Source organism: Dunckerocampus dactyliophorus, chromosome 3, assembly GCF_027744805.1.
Source record: "Dunckerocampus dactyliophorus isolate RoL2022-P2 chromosome 3, RoL_Ddac_1.1, whole genome shotgun sequence".
Taxonomy (NCBI): domain Eukaryota; kingdom Metazoa; phylum Chordata; class Actinopteri; order Syngnathiformes; family Syngnathidae; genus Dunckerocampus; species Dunckerocampus dactyliophorus.
The window spans coordinates 14,185,265-14,203,906 of record NC_072821.1 but is presented as its reverse complement, the minus strand read 5'-3'; the positions used below and the strand labels follow the sequence as shown (position 1 = coordinate 14,203,906).

At 39.8% G+C, this 18,642-nt stretch overlaps 1 protein-coding gene across 3 annotated transcripts; it reads left to right on the top strand.

The window, feature by feature from the left end:
• Nucleotides 1-1,072: 1,072 nt before the first annotated feature.
• btbd10b (BTB (POZ) domain containing 10b) lies at nucleotides 1,073-11,129 on the top strand. Of its 3 annotated transcripts, none has more exons than XM_054771945.1 (9): nucleotides 1,073-1,306; nucleotides 1,631-1,812; nucleotides 3,939-4,132; nucleotides 6,413-6,728; nucleotides 6,858-6,960; nucleotides 8,190-8,310; nucleotides 8,579-8,776; nucleotides 8,866-8,976; nucleotides 10,139-11,129. In XM_054771945.1, exons 2-9 carry the CDS (start codon nucleotides 1,712-1,714, stop codon nucleotides 10,468-10,470), a joined length of 1,476 nt encoding a protein of 491 aa, XP_054627920.1. In that variant the 5' UTR covers nucleotides 1,073-1,306; nucleotides 1,631-1,711; the 3' UTR covers nucleotides 10,471-11,129. The 3 variants fall into 3 exon arrangements, with proteins under 3 accessions (XP_054627920.1, XP_054627921.1, XP_054627922.1); XM_054771946.1 differs by having other exon boundaries at nucleotides 1,612-1,812; XM_054771947.1 differs by lacking the exon at nucleotides 1,631-1,812.
• The last annotated feature ends 7,513 nt before the right edge of the window (nucleotides 11,130-18,642 follow it).

The following is an 18,642-nucleotide window of genomic DNA, read 5'->3' as shown; positions in this document are numbered from 1 at the left end:
GGCTCCAGGATAAGTTAAAGGACATTATGGTCACCAGTGTCAAACCTCAACATGGACAGTCATCAATCAATATGAAAAATATCTTCTCAAATGACATTATTGGGTCAAAAAAGAAAATCTGAATTTAATATATTTTCATTGTCTGCTGCAAATAATATTTTTTTATGTAATTTATTAATGTATTTATTGTATTAAGTGGTTACTTTATTTATTAATAATTATGATTACTAATTTCATAACTGTCATGCAGTGCCATTTGTATTCAGTTACACATGCAAATATTTAGTGTGGTTTTTTTTTTTACATGTTTCATCATTATTATGCATTAATAATTTGTTGGTTAATCATTTTGTTTATATTCTTTTTGAATATCAAACCTGTGAGATTTCATGTTGTCTATACGCCTGTTTTGTTGCTCCAAAGTTAATTATGTTTCTAAATGTGGAATTATGGACCAATTCAAATGCTCATCTTAAAAATATTTAGAGATTCACGTGTGCATTAGTAGCATTATTTAATGTGTTTGCATTTTATTTTGTTGTACACATGCAATTTGAACTGTGGTGATCACATTCTTGACTTGTGTCATTTTCACATTCTTCACAACCTATCCCACACACCAAGCTTCATCAGTATAACATAAAATATACTACACAGTATAGCACATTTAAAATGTTGCATAGTAAAATCAGCGTAAGCCTTTATATATTGATCACTGTTTAATGACTTCCTTCTTTTTTACATATACAAGCATATAAAGTATATATATTAGTTTATATGCACCATTGCATTACATTATCTTTGGTCATTTCTGCAACCTGTGCATTCCAAAACGTACACCATGTCCATTATAACAAAGTATGTATGCGTTTGTATGTGGAACATGAACAAATATTTTTTGAAATCTTCAAAAACTTTTCGTTACTGCTGAAATTGTCCAAGACAATATGACGACGGTATGTCTTTGCAAACGTGTATTTAAAAAAAAACATCGTACCACATCACGTTGCCACAACATATCGCGAGACTTGCAGAACAACTTTTCCATCCTTTTTAGGAAAAATATAAAGAAAGAAACCCATCGTATAACCCAATTCAACAAGTATATATTTATTCCTCGTCTGAATTATTTTAGACCATTGTAATAAATAAAATATTTAGTGTCCGACGTTCTTATAAGTGTGTGCGTGAGTCACAGCGTTAAGCTTCACGTTGTACGTCAGTTTGATGAGTGTTTTGAAAGAAGGTGGCTGGCTAGCAAGATAGCAGTCGGGATTACTCTTCGGCAAAGAAAGAAGCCAATTTGGTAGCTATGCTTTTATATTTTCTGTATACCACTGCTGTGCTGGAAAGATCAATTTTCCAATATTCATCTCAAAATGTATTGTTTCTGGACTCTAAATGTATGCTAGCAACGGCTGCTAGTCTTAGCTAGGTAGGTGTGCTAGCAACTAGCTAAGCTAACGGTAACCGTGAGTTGGGTTTTATGTCGTCTGACAACAACAGGCTAGTTTTTAAGATGAAATGTCACACTTGAGACGGTCAGTAAGAAGTTGTTTTATTTAAGTCGACGTCACTGGTGAACTCTGACGATGTTCGTTAACTGAACAGCTAGCGGTGATTTTGTCAGGAGTTTCTAATCAACGGATCCAGTTGACTTCTCGATTATGAACGGTGACACATCCGGAGCGGACTACCGCCTGTGCGGCTGATGGCAGCAAGTTTGCAGGCATATGACAGTAACTCCAGTGACACCGAAAACTGGGAGCGGAAAGCAACAAACCGACCTCGCAAACCGGGCAAACATTCGAGGTGAGCTAGCCCAAGACCTCACGGGGTAAACAAAGCATCATTTCAATATGATTGTCACCATTAGGAAAGATCTAAGAGCCTCGATATGTGGGATATGGTTGTTAAATGTATTGTAATTTGACCAATTTATGTGTCAGGCATTTTTTTCTGTGCAAGTCATGGTATGCGCCTTATTTTTAGGTTGCCCTTTATAGCTACACATCAGGGGGAACCTTAGCTAGCTGAGATGAGAGGATTGGCACTGTAACAATTTAACATCGAGCAAACGGGGTATTCATTCATTGGCTTTTTATACTGGCAATTTTATTAAGCATTCTCGTTTGAGCTGTAAAGTTATACATAGCAGCGATGGTTGCATCGATCATATCGGCACATTATGTATTTATTGTGGTTGTAGTTTGCAGTAGTAACAACTGTGCTTGCCATACTGAGATGTTTCTACTATATTGTGTTCCATCCATCCATTTTCTATACTGCTTGCCCTCAGTAGGGCTGGAGCCTATCCCAGCTGACTTCGGGCCAGAGGTGGGGTACACCATGGACTGGTTGTCAGCCAATCGCAGGGCACGTATAGACAAACAGCCATTCACACTAACATTCAAAGTTATGGACAATTTAGAGCACGTGTCAAACTCGAGGCCCGGGGCGAGATCTGGCTCGCAAAAGTCTGGGAATAATCTGTGTCAGTAATGCACTTCACCTTTTTCCTTCTAAAAGTATTTGTTCTTTCATTTTTGACAGAAAAATTCAACTGCGTGAAGTTCTTCTAAACTTTTATATTATCCGATCGTGCAACAAGATATTCCAAGCATTTTTTTTGTTAACAAAAATACTTGAATGTCTGCTTGTCACCTTGACATTCTCATTTTACGTCCCATTTCAAAGCAGGTTATCCATCAATTTCATATGTATATGTGTGTGTGTGTATATGTGTATAGAAATAGTTTCCCTGTTATTTTTATGACCAATTCTTTCATGTATTTTCCAACTGTGAACGGCTTCCGCCTCCTTTCGATCTCATGGCAGTCACAAATACTAGCAACTATAGTTGCGTTTGGAGCGTTCATCCACTTTTTGAAAGTATGTTTGCTCTGCTCAACCTTCCGTAGTAGTTCCGAAGTTACTCTCTGACGCCCATCTGCAGTTGGATACTTTTTAGAAAAAAGCTGAGTGCTCATTTTGAAAATGTCTCTCAACGTTACATTTTTTGTTGTTTGCCACATATCGAGCACATGGGTAAGCCAGTGTCACTGGCAGTGAAGGCAAAGGAATATGTCCATCCAAAAATCAACTCATATTTTCTTCTGAGGCCTAAAAAGATTTTTTTCTTTTTAGGGACATATTCATGGTTATGGATAGCTTATGGGTAGCACACGCAACTAGACGTGTTTTTTTTTTTTGTATCTCACTGCACACTCTGGGCCCCCTCACCACTTCTGTTGCTCATCCAATCAGCAGTCTAGATGCATTTACGGACTTGTGGTGAGTGAGATATTTCAAACTGTAAATGCACATTTCCTCCACTTTGTTGTTAAAAACATAAAATAAAATACAGAGCTCTGCTCTGGCATAAAAACAAAGACAAATTAAGCATGCAATTGACTCGCTGTGGTGACGTCTGATAGGGAAAAAGTGGAAAGACAAAACAAAATATACCTTTAACTCCAGGGAGGCAGTGCAATACTGCAAACTACAACCACAATAATAAACATCGTGTTGAGTTGACCCCTCTTAAACAAACCTAAGCATTATCTTTAAAGAGTCCTAATCTTGGATTAAATGTATCAAATCAAATGTATTTAGTTAGGCAGGTCTGTCTCATTTTCAAGCCTCATTTTGGCTTTGCTTCTCCCAGTCGTCAATGCGGCTAGACTTCATTGTTTGTGTGTTAGTCATACTTTAATTACAGCTTCATATAAAGACATCCACATAGTCCAGCTTATTTCATTCTCTTTCGATACAAACTGGATAAATACAAACGCTGACAGCCCTGCTAATGTTTGTGTTAGGTGGTGAAGCTCCTGTGTTTCTGCTTGTACCGCAGGCTACTCTCTAGCAATGAACTACTGGTAAATGTTCGGTTTCTAGACACAGATGTTGAGTAAGCTTTTTGTGTCGAAATGCAGCAGTCAAGCCCGTACATCTCGAGTGGAGGCACAACAGGGGAACATGAGCCTGCATGGTGCCAGTGGGGGCTGCGACCGTTCACGTGACCGACGCCGCTCCAGTGATCGCTCCAGGGATTCCTCGCATGAGAGAGAGGGGCAGCTCACCCCTTGCATTCGCAACCTCACTTCGCCAACTCGCCAACACAACATAGGTGAGTATGCACGCAAACAGCAGACAGGACCTCTGTGGGTCGAGGGGACCTGCTCACATGGGGCTTTCGTCCCTATTTCTTTTGCCACAGAATTTAGTGCATCAATACCTTTCCACACCTTGTCATATTTTGATGTAATTGTACTCATACATACAGTGGAGCTTAAAGGTCAAACACAATCCATACTGGGAAGCTGTTCGACCTCTAGTTAGTTCAGATTTTATTTATTTTTTTATTCCTCGGGAATGAAGTTCCAGTGTCAAAACCTTTTTAATTTTAAGGCAATGTTTTATATATTAATTTCTAGTGGTGTCAGGATACACTCAGCTCAGGAGACGAGATGATACACGATATTGGGTTCGTAAGAATGAGACTAGATGAGATTTTAACATTACTTTGAATAAAATTACAATGACCAAGTATATGACTGGACAAACAGACTTTTTTTTTGTTATTTAACGGAGTCACAAAACAATGCGGGTACATTTTGAAATGTTTATAACTGCATGCATGACCGAAGCATGATGATTTTAACTGTTGAACTTCTTTACACAAATTGAAAGAAAAAATTATAAAAGTTAAATAATGACGGCAGTTGTAGGTGCTACTACTAATCATTTTGTTCTTGTGTAGTTACGTTAAGACACGTCTAAAATAAATTGCAGATTGCAGTAGACTAGCTTTTATGTTTGTGCTCAAAGAACTACAGTTCTCATGATACTTGGAGTGCGGTACTAGGAATTAGGTCCGAAGATGCTCGTATCACATGTTTTGTTAGAAGTCATATGCAGCGATCATGTTTTGATCTAACAAAGCTTAGATGCGTTTGATAAAATGTAGAATTACTATAACTTCTACTTGGACATTAACACCGCCGCAGCTGTTGATCTCTTTCAAATCACTTCAGTTTCAGTTAAATCATTTGTTACTGTTTACTTGTCTTAAAAAAAAATATATATATATATATATATATATATATAATATATATATATATATATATATATATATAATATATATATTTATGCTGTCAGTGAGCGAAATTGTCAAACATACATATATGGTACTGTATATCATAGCAATCCCCATTTGCACAAAAATGGAAAATAATGACTCATAAAGGCTGTGAGCAGGCAGAAGACAGGAGAGCAGTGTGGTTGGGCACTTACCGTAAAGCACCGTGTATAAACCGCACTTTTTTTCCACTGGTAAGAAGCAAAAAATCAGGTGCGGTTTATACACAATGACAGGTCTGTGACCAGACGCAGAAATTGACGAGTAGCCCATTTTAGAATAGCCGTCTGTGGGTCAGACAGTTGCTTTGACTTTAGCGCCCTCTGCTGTACAGTTGCTGAAAATGCTTGTGTATGCAACTAACTTATCTGACGGCTGTCAGTATTTTCACACAGTGAAACAATCTCTATATACACTGAAGCTAACCTAAGCTTCCATTAAAACATTGCAGTTGTAAAATACAATGTTGGAGTTTATTCAAATTCACACTGAAGCAATGCAATAAAATAATAATAGAGAAAAAGAGAAGCAGTAAAAGATATCAAAACATCTCTGAAAATGGCAAATTTCTTTATTTTGATTTATTATTATTATTATTATTATTATTATTATTAGTATTATTATTATTAATAATCTGTTCTTAGCCATAATATTAAAGATCTAGATGCCGAAGAAAAAGATTTCTCCCTTATTCTTCTTTTTGAAATTGCTTAGTACCTTTACGCATTTTGATTTGAGATGAAAGAGTTGGCAAGCATTTATGAACTAAAAAAAAATTAATTTCCCCTCGCCGTGAGCCTGAAAATGGGGGTGCGGTTAATACACGGATGCGGTTTAGACACGGTGCTTTACGGCAGTAAGTGTATTGAGGCTATGCTGTGACATCATTGCTTTCTTGTCAATGACCTCATTTTTGATGATCTTGTCATAAAGATCCTGCCCTATAGTCCTCATTCGTTTCCTCCTTTGTCGTTTTGCCTTGCCAATTTTTCTGCATGTATACGCAATTAGCAGGGGAGTTGCAATTTCTGTCTTTGTCCCTCTGTTGTTAGGAGTTGCATGTGGTACCAACTTCCAGTCGTAGTTGGTAGATAGCACACAACTATTGCAGTGAAATATTATGAGTTGCAAGACAACTACGCAATTTAAATTCAAAACAGGTAGCAGGAAACACAAAAATGTTAGGTTTCACATTCATAGAGTAGCAATGTGTTGAGTAGTTTTTGTCCGAATGAAAAAGGAGTTATTTTTCTGTCTTTGTGCATGTAGACCGCGACCGTGATGGCGGGCCATCGTCAAGGCCCAGCAGTCCTCGACCACAGAGAGTGTCTCCCAGCGGCTCCAGCAGCAGCGGGGTGGTTAGCAGCCGCAACAGCAGCCTGTCCAGCACTGAAGGAACATTCAAAAGTTGGGCAGTTGGAGAGATGGTTTTTGTGTACGAGAACCCGAAGGAGGGCGGAGCCGGCGCTACTGTCTGCAACCGAAACATTCGGACATCAGAGAGAGTTACGCTGATCGTAGACAACACGCGCTTTGTGGTCGACCCGTCCATCTTCACTGCACAGCCTAATACAATGTTGGGCAGGTAAGATAGGCACAGCACTGCATGTGCCATTACTATAAAACCACATGAATGTCTTAGAAAGTCCGTTGTTTGTATGTATGTGTATATTCTATAAATGCTTTGAAGTAAACCACAGCTACTTTATTTCAGAATGTTTGGATCGGGACGAGAGCATAATTTCACACGGCCCAATGAAAAGGGAGAGTTTGAGGTGGCCGAAGGAATTAGTTCAACAGTTTTCCGAGCAATTCTGGTCAGTAACTTTGTTTTGTTCATTATTTTGCTCTTGAATTTTGACATAAGTTAATGTTTATTAATTATGTGTTGTTAATTTGTATAAATGGCTGCTGGGTTTTGGGTCCAATGTGAAAGGATACAAATAAAAACCTAATTTGTGGCTGCATTCACACTGCAGGTCAATTCCAATTTCTTTGCTCCTATTTGATGTGATTTGATTTTTTTTTTTTTATGTCAGTATGGACAGTACATCACATTTTTTTTCCCCAAGTGTGACAGGGCCTCTTTTGTATGTGGATATGAATTTGATATGTACACTGTGTTCCAAATTATCAGAGAAATCGGAGAAAAATATTTGCATAACAATTTTGAGCACAGTTTATTCAATGCTACTGCAGTCTGAATGTTCAGGTCGAATATATCCAACCTGTATGTTATTGAAAGGCATGTTTTGCCATGCGAGAGTTGAGGAAAGGTAGGCAGGTGTACCACTCCTGGCTCAGACACCTGAGCACCCACACGCTCCTCAGAACAGACGTTGGAAAAAGTTCCCCACAAACCTGCCATAGCCAAAAGTCTTGCCCTCATCCTTCTTAGTCTTCTTCACAAAATAATTTGGTTAAGAAAATGTTGACTCCAGTTGGGCAAAATTTTTTAAATTGCCACAAATGCAGCACCACTGGGGTCATGGTTACTTGTGTAAACATACTGAACCGTGTGTTTGTGAGCTTCCGGATATATTGTGTTCATATTCCACACAGATACAAGTCACTTTTTTTATTGTAATGTAAATGACGGCCTAAATAGATCGGATTTTAACACAAAATCGGAATTGGGCATCGTGCCCTGCAGTGTGAACGTAGCAAATGGTTGGATTATGATTCACAATGAGTTGCAAACAAGTAAGTCTGAGTTATGGCGAAAGCAAATAACTGAACTGGGAAGGAAGGAGAGAGGATTGTTTTGCATAGCCAAATATAAACCAGGAAGTAAATCTCTTAATAATTAAAGTCTGACTAACTTGGGGTGTGTTTATAACTTTGATGTGGTTTCAGCAGACTGTTTTGTGTTCCGGCTAAGCAAGATTCTTTTTTCTTTTCTTGGAAAAGGCACAATGCTGACATTGGCACAAAAAGTGATATTTACTTATATTCATGTATGAGCCCTGTGGGGGCATTCTTAACTGAAAATGGCAATATTTGTGAAGCCTTGTCCACATTGACTTTGTGGTTTGTGTCTGGACAGGATTACTACAAATCGGGCATAATTCGTTGTCCTGATGGAATCTCCATCCCCGAGTTGCGTGAGGCGTGTGACTATCTATGCATCTCTTTTGACTACAGTACCATCAAATGCAGAGACCTCAGTGAGTGTTTTCAATATCAAGGTGTCTTTTTACACACACACAGGCACACATTACACAGGTGTGTATAAGTGAGATGTAGTTGTAGTTCCATTTGAGCACAGTACTATTTTCTACCATTCAGATAAATTCCTCTATTGTGCTCCTGTTGCTGTCACCTCTAAAAGCTAGAGGTCTAAGAAGATAAATAACACACCGCATTTATTATCTTCCACTTCATCCAACAAGACCGTAATCCAACAGCATGACCATAGTGGCTGCTTGTCCTCAGGTGCCCTCATGCACGAACTGTCCAACGATGGCGCTCGGCGACAGTTTGAATTCTACCTGGAAGAAATGGTTCTACCTCTGATGGTGGCGAGCGCCCAGAGCGGCGAGAGAGAGTGTCACATCGTTGTCCTTACAGACGATGATGTGGTCGACTGGGATGAAGAATACCCGCCACAGATGGGAGAGGAGTACTCTCAAAGTGAGTATTCTGATAACGTAATATGAAGCTTCACTCTGTGCTTTATATGAGTGTAACACATATGTGACTGTTGCTTTCTGTCATTGCAGTCATCTACAGTACAAAGCTGTACAGATTCTTCAAGTACATTGAGAATCGAGACGTGGCCAAATCAGTTTTAAAGGAGAGGGGGTTGAAGAAAATAAGGCTGGGCATAGAAGGTACATTCACACACTCATGCTTAGATGGTTTATGTGAGCAAAAAGTATGACATCCCTTTACAGTGTGGGGTTTGCTTGTGTGATATGTCGATAGTAAAAGACAATATATTTGATGAAGCAGCGTGTCATATAAATGAAAAAGCCACATGAAACTCAAATTGCATACTTTATATGCAACTCATTGCAACACCTGTTGTACATTACAAGACATCTTTATATGTACAGTCATGGAAAAAATGATTAGACCACCCTTGTTTCTTCAGTTTCTTGTTCATTTTAATGCCAGATACAACTAAAGTTACCTTTGTTTGGACAAATACAACAATGACAATAAAAGTAGCTCATAAAAGTTTGATTTTTGGCAGTACAATGCTATAGCTATTCATGTATGAACTTAAGTGATTTTGGTTATGATCAAGAAAATCATGGAAATTGCTAGATACCAGCTCTTAAATTAAACTCTTATGAGCTATATTTGTTATCATTATATTTGTCCAAAAAAATTTACCTTTAGTTGTGCCAGGAATTAAAATAGATCAATAAACTGAAGAAACAAGGGTAGTCTAATCTTTTTTTTTTTTTTTATGACTCTATAATAACTAAGTGTAATACTTAATTTTTACTTGTCAATGTTTCTTTGTTGATTGGCTGGAAGAAATCATGTGGTTCTTCTGTATTATGGTTTTGGCATGTGATGTTTATTTTACCAAATATTGTGCTATTGTGCTAGAAAGACAGTCTGTTTCCGCTGCCATTGTTTTAGGGAAGCATTGTATCAAAAAAGTTAGCAGTCTAACTGCACTGTGCCATATTGAGGGGTGTGTATATTTTGGTTACCTTATTGAGAAGTGAAAAATATTAGAAACCGCTCTCAGAATGACACAAAAATTCTGCACCACTCCAAACTAAACCACAATAATAAACATATTGTTATTGTTATATAAATACACCTCACTGCCCTGCAATTGGCTGGTGACCAGTCCAGGGTGTATCCTGCCTTTTCATCCGAAGTCAGCTGGGATAGGCTCTAGCCCACCCACGACCCTAATGAGGACATGCGGTATTTAAAATGGATTAATGGAATATGTCTCAAAACGTGGATGTCATTGCATAATGCAGTAATTGTAGGGCATACTTAGAAAAGTGTTTATCCATATTCCAGGGTACCCCACATATAAAGAGAAGGTGAAGAAACGTCCAGGAGGTCGCCCAGAGGTCATTTACAACTATGTCCAGAGGCCCTTCATCCGCATGTCATGGGAGAAAGAGGAGGGCAAGAGCCGCCATGTGGACTTCCAGTGTGTCAAATCCAAATCCATTACAAACCTGGCAGCGGCAGCAGCGGACATCCCCCAGGACCAGCTGGTTGTCTTGCACCCGGGCCCCCAGGTGGATGAGCTGGACATCCTGCCCAACCACCCACCCAGCGGGAATCATTACAGCAACAACTATAGTAACGAGCCTGACCCCGATGTACCTCCGCCCGCAGTCTGAGGGGAGGATCCTTCGACCAGGACGCCTCCACCCCATGACTGTCCCTCTTGTCCGACTCCCAGCATGCTGCAGCATGGAGTGCTAAGGGGCACCATAACCATATTGCCTTGACACCTCCTTTGCAGCCTTAGAGAGCCAAGAACATGGTGGACTGTAAGACATGACTGCTCAAAGGAAGGGTTCACTTTTATTTTCTTTCTTTTTTTTTTACTTGACCAAAGCAATTTCTTTTTATTTTGGTATATAGACCCAAAACATATTATTATTATTATTATTATTATTTTTATTTTTATTTTTATTTACAATGTTGCACCCTAATTTGTCGGGTTTGGCTGAGCACTCTTGTGGTATCAATGTTTCCTCACAGGTTTTCTTTTACCAATCATGTATTTTTAGACTTTCCTGGGTGGCTTAAGGACTAGGTGTGTTTCTAGGAGAGTGGGTAGAAGACTGCTCATGGAGAAAATCATCACGTCTCACCTCTTAAGTGTCAGGATCTCCATGTGGTCTCATGTCATTGGCTGGATGTGATATGTGATGTTACGCTCCTACTGCAGACAAAATATTAAAGCAGAGCACAGGCTGTTGTGCGCTCTCAATCTTTTTGTGCAAAGCTTGAAAAATGTTTTAAAAAGTCATTCAATAAAGATGTCACAAAATGCTGGAGCCTCTTGTTTGCAGTGTGAATCCAAGCCATGTAGTTTTTCCGTAAAAAGCAGTTTTCAGCTGCTACTGTTCAACTTTTAACATGAACGCTACATTTATTTTTTTTAAACCACCAGATATGGCAATGCACATCATTTTTCTATTCAAAGTTCTCCACTGCAGTACAGTACAGCTATCCACGCCATGTTAACAGAGTGACCACTAGGAGGTGTTGTGGTCCAGCTTGTATCTCAATAGTAAGCTTTAGTGGATTGGCCTCAACTAGAACTTGAAAAGATGAAATATGTCCTCCCTGCTCCACCGGTATGACAAAAAAGCATTAAAGCATGACCTGTGACAAAGACACTATTGTTGCTTTAATAAATACATGAAAGTGCATTGATGATACTATCAGTACGTAAAAGAACATGACAGTCTTAATGGTTTAAATGGCTAACTCCTAGCCATTGAGGCCTGCTTATTTGTTGACGTTTGATCAGTACACTGTTCCCTGGCCTCATCTTAATCAGGAGGCTGTACTCAGAACATCTTGTTCTAGTGAAATTTTTAAAAAGGCTAATAAACTGAACAGTAGTTACTATGTACACACAGCACCCAACCAAGCACAGTAGCAACCCGTGCTTCCTCAAACTTGCTACCCTGACAATGCAACATAATCTGTTAATGTCTCCACTGTAGTGTTTGAAAAGGAGACTTTGCGTGACCCACTGTGGCGCTGCAACACAATCCATGGCCATAATACGTGAAGACATCCCACCACACTAGGAGACAAAGGAGGGGCGTCAACTCACATTGTTCTTGCTATTTCCCCCCCGAAGCCTAGTTCATTCGCTTTTCTTCTTTTTATGGAAAGGAGAGGATAATTTGGTGAATTTCCGAAGCAGGTAGCCATCTTGATGAGTTTGTAAGTGATACACAACAAGCACGCCCATCAAACACGGCTGGTTTGTTTTTGTTTAGGTGCCTGATAAACACGCTTTTTCTTTTTTTTGGGTGGGGACACCAAACAGAAGCTGTAAAACAGAATATGTATTATTCTTTGTAAACCTGAATCCTATGAAGTACACGCCCATAATCCAGTCCACCTGTTCAGGGACACAGGACTCATCTTCATTGACCGCCCATGATTATTTTATAATCATAACTCCTCTACTGTTGTTTGCTAACCTGACGAAGCTTTGAGAAATCTTTTTCCCGTTAGTACCGCAGATACATCTCACCAGGTGCCTCTTGTGTGTGAGTGACAGGAAGAAAAGCTCCGATTTGCTTGAGTTTGGAGCCACCTACTAGTTTGTATGTATAAATCTCAGGAGTCCGAAAGTAAGACAACTTTTTCAGACTTTTTGGCTGTGTAATCTTTTGTGTTGACTGCAAAGTGCAGACCACGATCCAAATAGGCCTAATTGCAGAATTCAACACTGATCCACATTATTATCCTGTTTATATGGTAAAGACACATGTACATTCCTACTGTAGAGAGGAACAATGCATCTGTTTTGGAGCGTAATGAGCATGATGCTGACAGACCCAAGTGGACATAATAGGCTTTGAGAGGCAGTCCTGTACCCCATGGTCCAGGTCTAGAGGTCAGCACGCAGCCTTACAGGATTAACACACCTGCCAAGAGCACAATGCTCTCTAATGAGTGCCCACTGGCAGGCCCGGTGTGTCAGCAGCAGGCTAAATGTTGTGTGAGTGCCCCACACCTCAGCACCGCTCCAAAAAAAAAAGTCTTGCATTTGGAGTCAACGCCTTCATTAATGACTTCACGGACCATCGCTCTCAGGGGCCGCACAAAGACCCCCAGGAACACAAAGTGACACATTCCTGGGATTAGGGAGCTCCAGTTGGTGACACCATTAAAAGCTGATGTGTGAGGAATTTACCTAAACAACAAGCCAAATCATTCACTTGATTTGATGAAGGTGGAATTATTGGAATTTACAGCAGCAACTCCAGCACTTTAATTTGTACCTGTGACTACAATCCAGGCATTGCAGTACTGACAGCTCTGTCCAATATATTGGTGACCTTACTTAGCTACATGAGTGGGTCAAAAGAGCGGAAACATGTCTCATTATGACAACTTCAAACTGGAAAGGCAGAATTTTGAATTGGATTATTGGTAGACGCAAGAACACTAGATATCAGGCAATAATATAATCATAATAATAAAAATAGCCAATGTGCGTAGGGTAGATGTGGTCAAAGATCATATCAATGCAAGGGCTGTAAAAAAATAACACACTGACGGTGGTAAGTAATGTATTTAATTAATTATGTTAACATTTTTATCATAATTCACACATGGCATCATGACAAGCCACACCCGTCTGTTATTTCGACAGGCAGGCGGTGTGTCACAGAGTTTCACGTCAACAGCAGTGCAATTCCAGTCCGTTCGTTGTCGGAACGAAACTTCCTCACTTCCTCACTTTTTCATTCTCATACACAACCGCCGAGGTGCATTCACAGACACTCCGAACATCACAACGTCTTTGTTATGCGTGTGTGCGTGGTCCAAATAAAAAAAAACACAAAGAAAAACAATAAGTGGATATTCTTACCACTCATTTTGTAACTCTTAAGACATTAGTCTCGACACTAGTACAACATGTGTACACTTGTAGCAGAACATTTGAATCACACTTTAACTGCGTTATTATGCACAATGAGGGGTTGCGTTCAAAGACACCACGTAATTTAAGTTGAATTCAACTTAAATTACGTGGTAATTTTGAGGCGCAGTTGCCATCATTTCTTTGTTTGACTACAAGTTTGTGCTGAGGTTTGTTGGAAAGGTGGTAAAGGGACATGAAATGACACGGGACTCTTTGATATCAATTTTGTTTCTGAACTCTGTACATACTTATTATTCTTAATTTCTATTAATATTCATTAATTCATTAATATATTAATACATATTCCTTTTCAGTTTGTGCTCAATGAAGCGTTATAAGTGAAATATCTCAATTGAAACATCCTGTACTTGCTTTGACTTCTATTAAAGCGGCCATGGGAAAATGGGGGTCTCAGTGCGTGTGAGACCACTGGAGAACCTCTCACCGTAGAGTATTCATTCCACATGTGTCTTTTTCCTTTTTGTGATGCCCCCACAGAAGGGTACCAGTTATGGTAAAGTACACAGAGTGGCGATAACCGTAGAACAGGAAGTGGAAAAGTGGTCTCTGTCCTGGCTGCTCAGGGCAATATGGATTAAGCGACAATAGCATCAAAAGTAGTACGAAATGTACACCGCAAAGTAGGGGTGTCACGAGACACAAGAGGACTCGCAAGATGAGACGATGCGCGAGATTGGGTCCACGAGACAAGACGAGATTTTAGCATTCATTTGAAGAAAAGTACAGTGAAAAAATTTGAATGGACAAACGGACTTTTTATTCAAACAATGCAACAATCCCACAAACTGACACTCAAAATAATATTGTCAAAATTTTGTGAGACCAAATAAATGGCTTATGATAATATAGTGTACAGTAGTAACAAATAATAATAATAATAATAATAATATTGTTCACTGTTTTTCTCTTATCTCCTTGTTTTTGTTTATTTACGTCAAGGCTGTCCAGCTGTCCTTTGATATTTATAATAAAAATTAAAAATTAAAAAACATATTCATGCAGTACGTTATACACATAGATATACATTTAAAGACAAATCTTTGTGTTTTTATTAGTTAGGAATATCAACATTTTAGCTTTTTCAGGCATCAGGCATCAGGCCTTTTTGCACTATTTTCTACTTTTGTTGGGTTTTTGTTTATTTTATTTCTGTAGTGAGCCACATTCCATAATTGGCCCCTGCGCCACACTTTGGACACCCACGCATGTTTTGCCAATAATGCGTGGCGTAGCAAGCGATAGTGTCCAAGCTCTACCTTTTTGGCGCTGTTGGTCAGGGGCTGGGTTGCATTGTGGAGGTTTTTTTTTTTTTACAGTTTTTCAGACTTGCATTACACGGAGATGGAGTTCAATCTCGCCTGGTGAATACTTCACCTTTGTTGACCGCAAGAAACACTTACATGCGCACCCTTACTTGCTAAATTTAGCGAAGTCAAAATCATTCCATAAAACCATTATATAAAATACCACAAATCATTTCATAAAACAAATAAAAATGAAGAGTTCAGCTAAAATACATTCAGTTTTTATATGCACAGTTGAATAAAAGGTTAACTTTCAGCCTGGAATTGAACATTACCAAAGTTGGGGATCGTCAGACATCTTCTGGAAGACTTTGCCAGATTTTGGTAGCATAAAACTGAAACGCAGCCTCACCATGTTTAGTCCTGACTCTGGCACCCGCAGGAGACCACTCCCTTAGCTTCTCAGAGCCCGGTTTATGTGGCTCTAAGATGTACTTTGGTGCAAGACCATGAAAAGACTTGTACACAAGCAGAGCTTTTTAAAAGTATATTCTCTGATCGACAGGAAGCCAGTGCAGAGACCTGAGTACTGGACTAATATGGTCGTATTTCCTGGTTTTAGTCAGGAATCGAGCAGCAGCATTCTGGATGCACTGCAGTTGTTTTACAGCTCGTTTAGAGAGTCTAGTGAGAAGGCCGTTACAGGAGTTCAGCCTGCTGAAGACAAAGACATGGATTAGTCTCTCCAAGTCTGTTTTAGACACTATTCCCTTGATTTTGGCAATGTTTTAGCTGGTTAAAAAGCTGCTGATGTTATTGATTTAATGTGGCTGTTAACGTTCATATCTGAGTCCATTATTACCCCTACATTTCTAACCTGGTGATTAGGTTTTCGAGAAAGAGTCTCCAGGTGGCTAATAACACTTTCTCTTTGTTTCTGTGGGCCAAAGAGAATTATTTCCGTTTTGTCAGTTTAGCTGGAGAAAGTTGTTATGCATCCACACACTGATCTGTTTGATGCAGTAACAAAGCAAATCTGCAGGACCATGCCCACCAGCCGTGAACGTAGACCTGAGTGTGGTCTGCATAGTTGTTGTAGGACACGTTGCAGCTGCGTATTAGCTGGCCTAAAGGAAGCATGTACTGATTGAACAATAGTGGTTCCATGATTGACCCCCAGGGAACCACACAGGTCATAGCCATTTGGTCTGAGACACAGTTACCAATTCCAACAAAGTACTTCCTGCCCTTCAGATAGGACTTGAACCGGTTCAGAGCAGTACCAGAGATTCCCAGTTTTCTAACCTCTGTAATAAGATCACATGGTCAACTGTGTCAAAGGCAGCGCTCAGGTCTGGCAGAACTAAAATTGAGACTTTGCCTGCATCTGTGTTCAGACGGTTATCCTTGGTCACCTTGATCGGAGCTGTCTCAGTGCTGTGGTGGGGCCTAAAGCCTGATTGGGAAGTATCACACACATTGTTAGAGAGGAGAAAGTCAGTAAGCTGTTGGTATACGACCTTTTCTAAGACTTTTCCAAGAAGGGCAGGTTTGATATGGGTCGAAAGTTCAGTACTGTGGCATCAAGACCGCTCTTCTCCAGAAGAGGCTCAATGACGATAGTTTTTCGGCCCTTTGAAAATGTTCCGATCTGAAGTGAGACGTTAACTAGATGAGTGAGTTGTGGTAGCAATGTAGGGTTGATCAACGTGGGTTGATCTGACAAATGTTGAGTAGAATTTGATCAAGTGCAGAATTACTACAGCTTCTGCTTGGACGTCAACAAGTAGCAAGCAGCTGCTTAACTCCGATGGAAAAAACAGCCACACGTCGCTCGCTGATGTTGACGCTGTGAACACCAAGGGAGGTTGGATTGCAAGGTGTGCATAAAGCACTTCATGTGCCCTTTCAATAATGCCATATTACTTCCATATTACTGTATTATCATTCATAGTAGAGATGCAATAGGTCACAGCCTTGGTTAGCTTCTGGCTTCTGGCTGCCGCAATCCAGTTTTTCTCCAAACAAGAAATCTCATCACACGAGCTTGCACGACACCCCCGCCAAAGTTATTTATGTTTAGTGTTAATGTGAAGAGACTCACGTCCACATGTAATGCAGTTATGCCAATAAAACACATTTTGTTGTTTTAAGGCAGTGGTCCCCAACCTTTTTTGACCCACGGACCGACTTGTGTTCCCACAAATCTCCCGCGGACCGGGGCGAGGGTTTCGTACATTATAGCGATCTAATTTAACTTATTTATTATATATTGTGTAAAACTAAGACATGAATAACATCAAATTAAAAGCACAAAATGAATGCCGACCCACCCTCCACCTGTTCCAGCCAAGTTTTTCCAGAGAGATTATTACATCACTGTTTGACGTGTATGGTAACAGGCAGTGTGCTAGCATGAATTAACTTGAGACAAATGTGCACATTAGCACTCAATAAGTCATCAAAACTTACCTTTATGCATTCCCACATAGTATCAGCATTTGACACCAAATATGAGGTGAAAGAAAAATGGTAAAAATACAGTAGTAGTCTATCTGTGCGGCATGAGAGAAAGTTAGCACACGCACAATGGACATGCGTCAAGTGAGACGAATGTAACAGAGAGAATTCGGCCACTTTTCAAAATAAAACATAAAAAAATGAAATAATGGAAATTATTTTTTTTTCTGTGCGGCCCGGTACCATATTGACCCACGGTCCGGGGGTTAGGGATCCCCGCTTTAAGGTTTTTAATTATTTGTACAAGTTATGTATGTTAAAAATGTTAAATGCTACTTCAAACCTTGCCTGTGCAGTTAAAGATGTTTTTTTTTATGGCGGCAGTATTTTTTTTATGCAAACCAACAAACACAAGACTTGTTTACTTTAGTAAATGGTGGGCTGTTAATGGCCCCCAGGCCACGCTTTGGACATCCCTGGTTTATAGAAATGAAGAGGTTGTGCTACTTCCTGGTGCAACATGAAGGCTCCATTTTGAAGAGACCCTCGATGAAAGGTTAACATGTGTTGCCGCCAACATCACTGTGCTGAAGGTGGCACTCGACCTGTGATTATTTGACCTGTGACCCCTGCAATGACCCATGAACAAAGACTGACTTGTTCTCTTGCGCACCATCGCCATGAAGATGAATGAAAGCACAGATTTGGAATGTGAAGATAACAAGGCTATGAGGTTGGCTCCTGTGAGACAAATATTCCATCTTCGAAACACCTTTCTTATTCCTTTGTGTCTCAGCGATGGGCTCATCTTAGACAAAAGCTTTCAAGAGGAACACTCCAGATTCCTGAGCTCACTTGAAGTGATTCCAGACTTCTTGGGACTCACAGCGTGACGTTTGTGCAATTCCATTCAGTCATGTGGGAAACAGCCAAGGCACACTCACACGCTCAAAAGACCTGGAATGTTCTCATTTTCTTCTCAGTCACACAACCTTGATTTCAGTTTTTATTCTCCACACTTGCAACTTCAAAGTTCATTTTGAATGTGGAACACGGCACTTCTTCTTCTTCTCAGACAAGGCTGCTGCTGTCCCATTTTTGTGCAGCCGTTCGGTGCACAACGTTGCAAAAAGGCAACCATTCCACTTGCGTCACTTTTA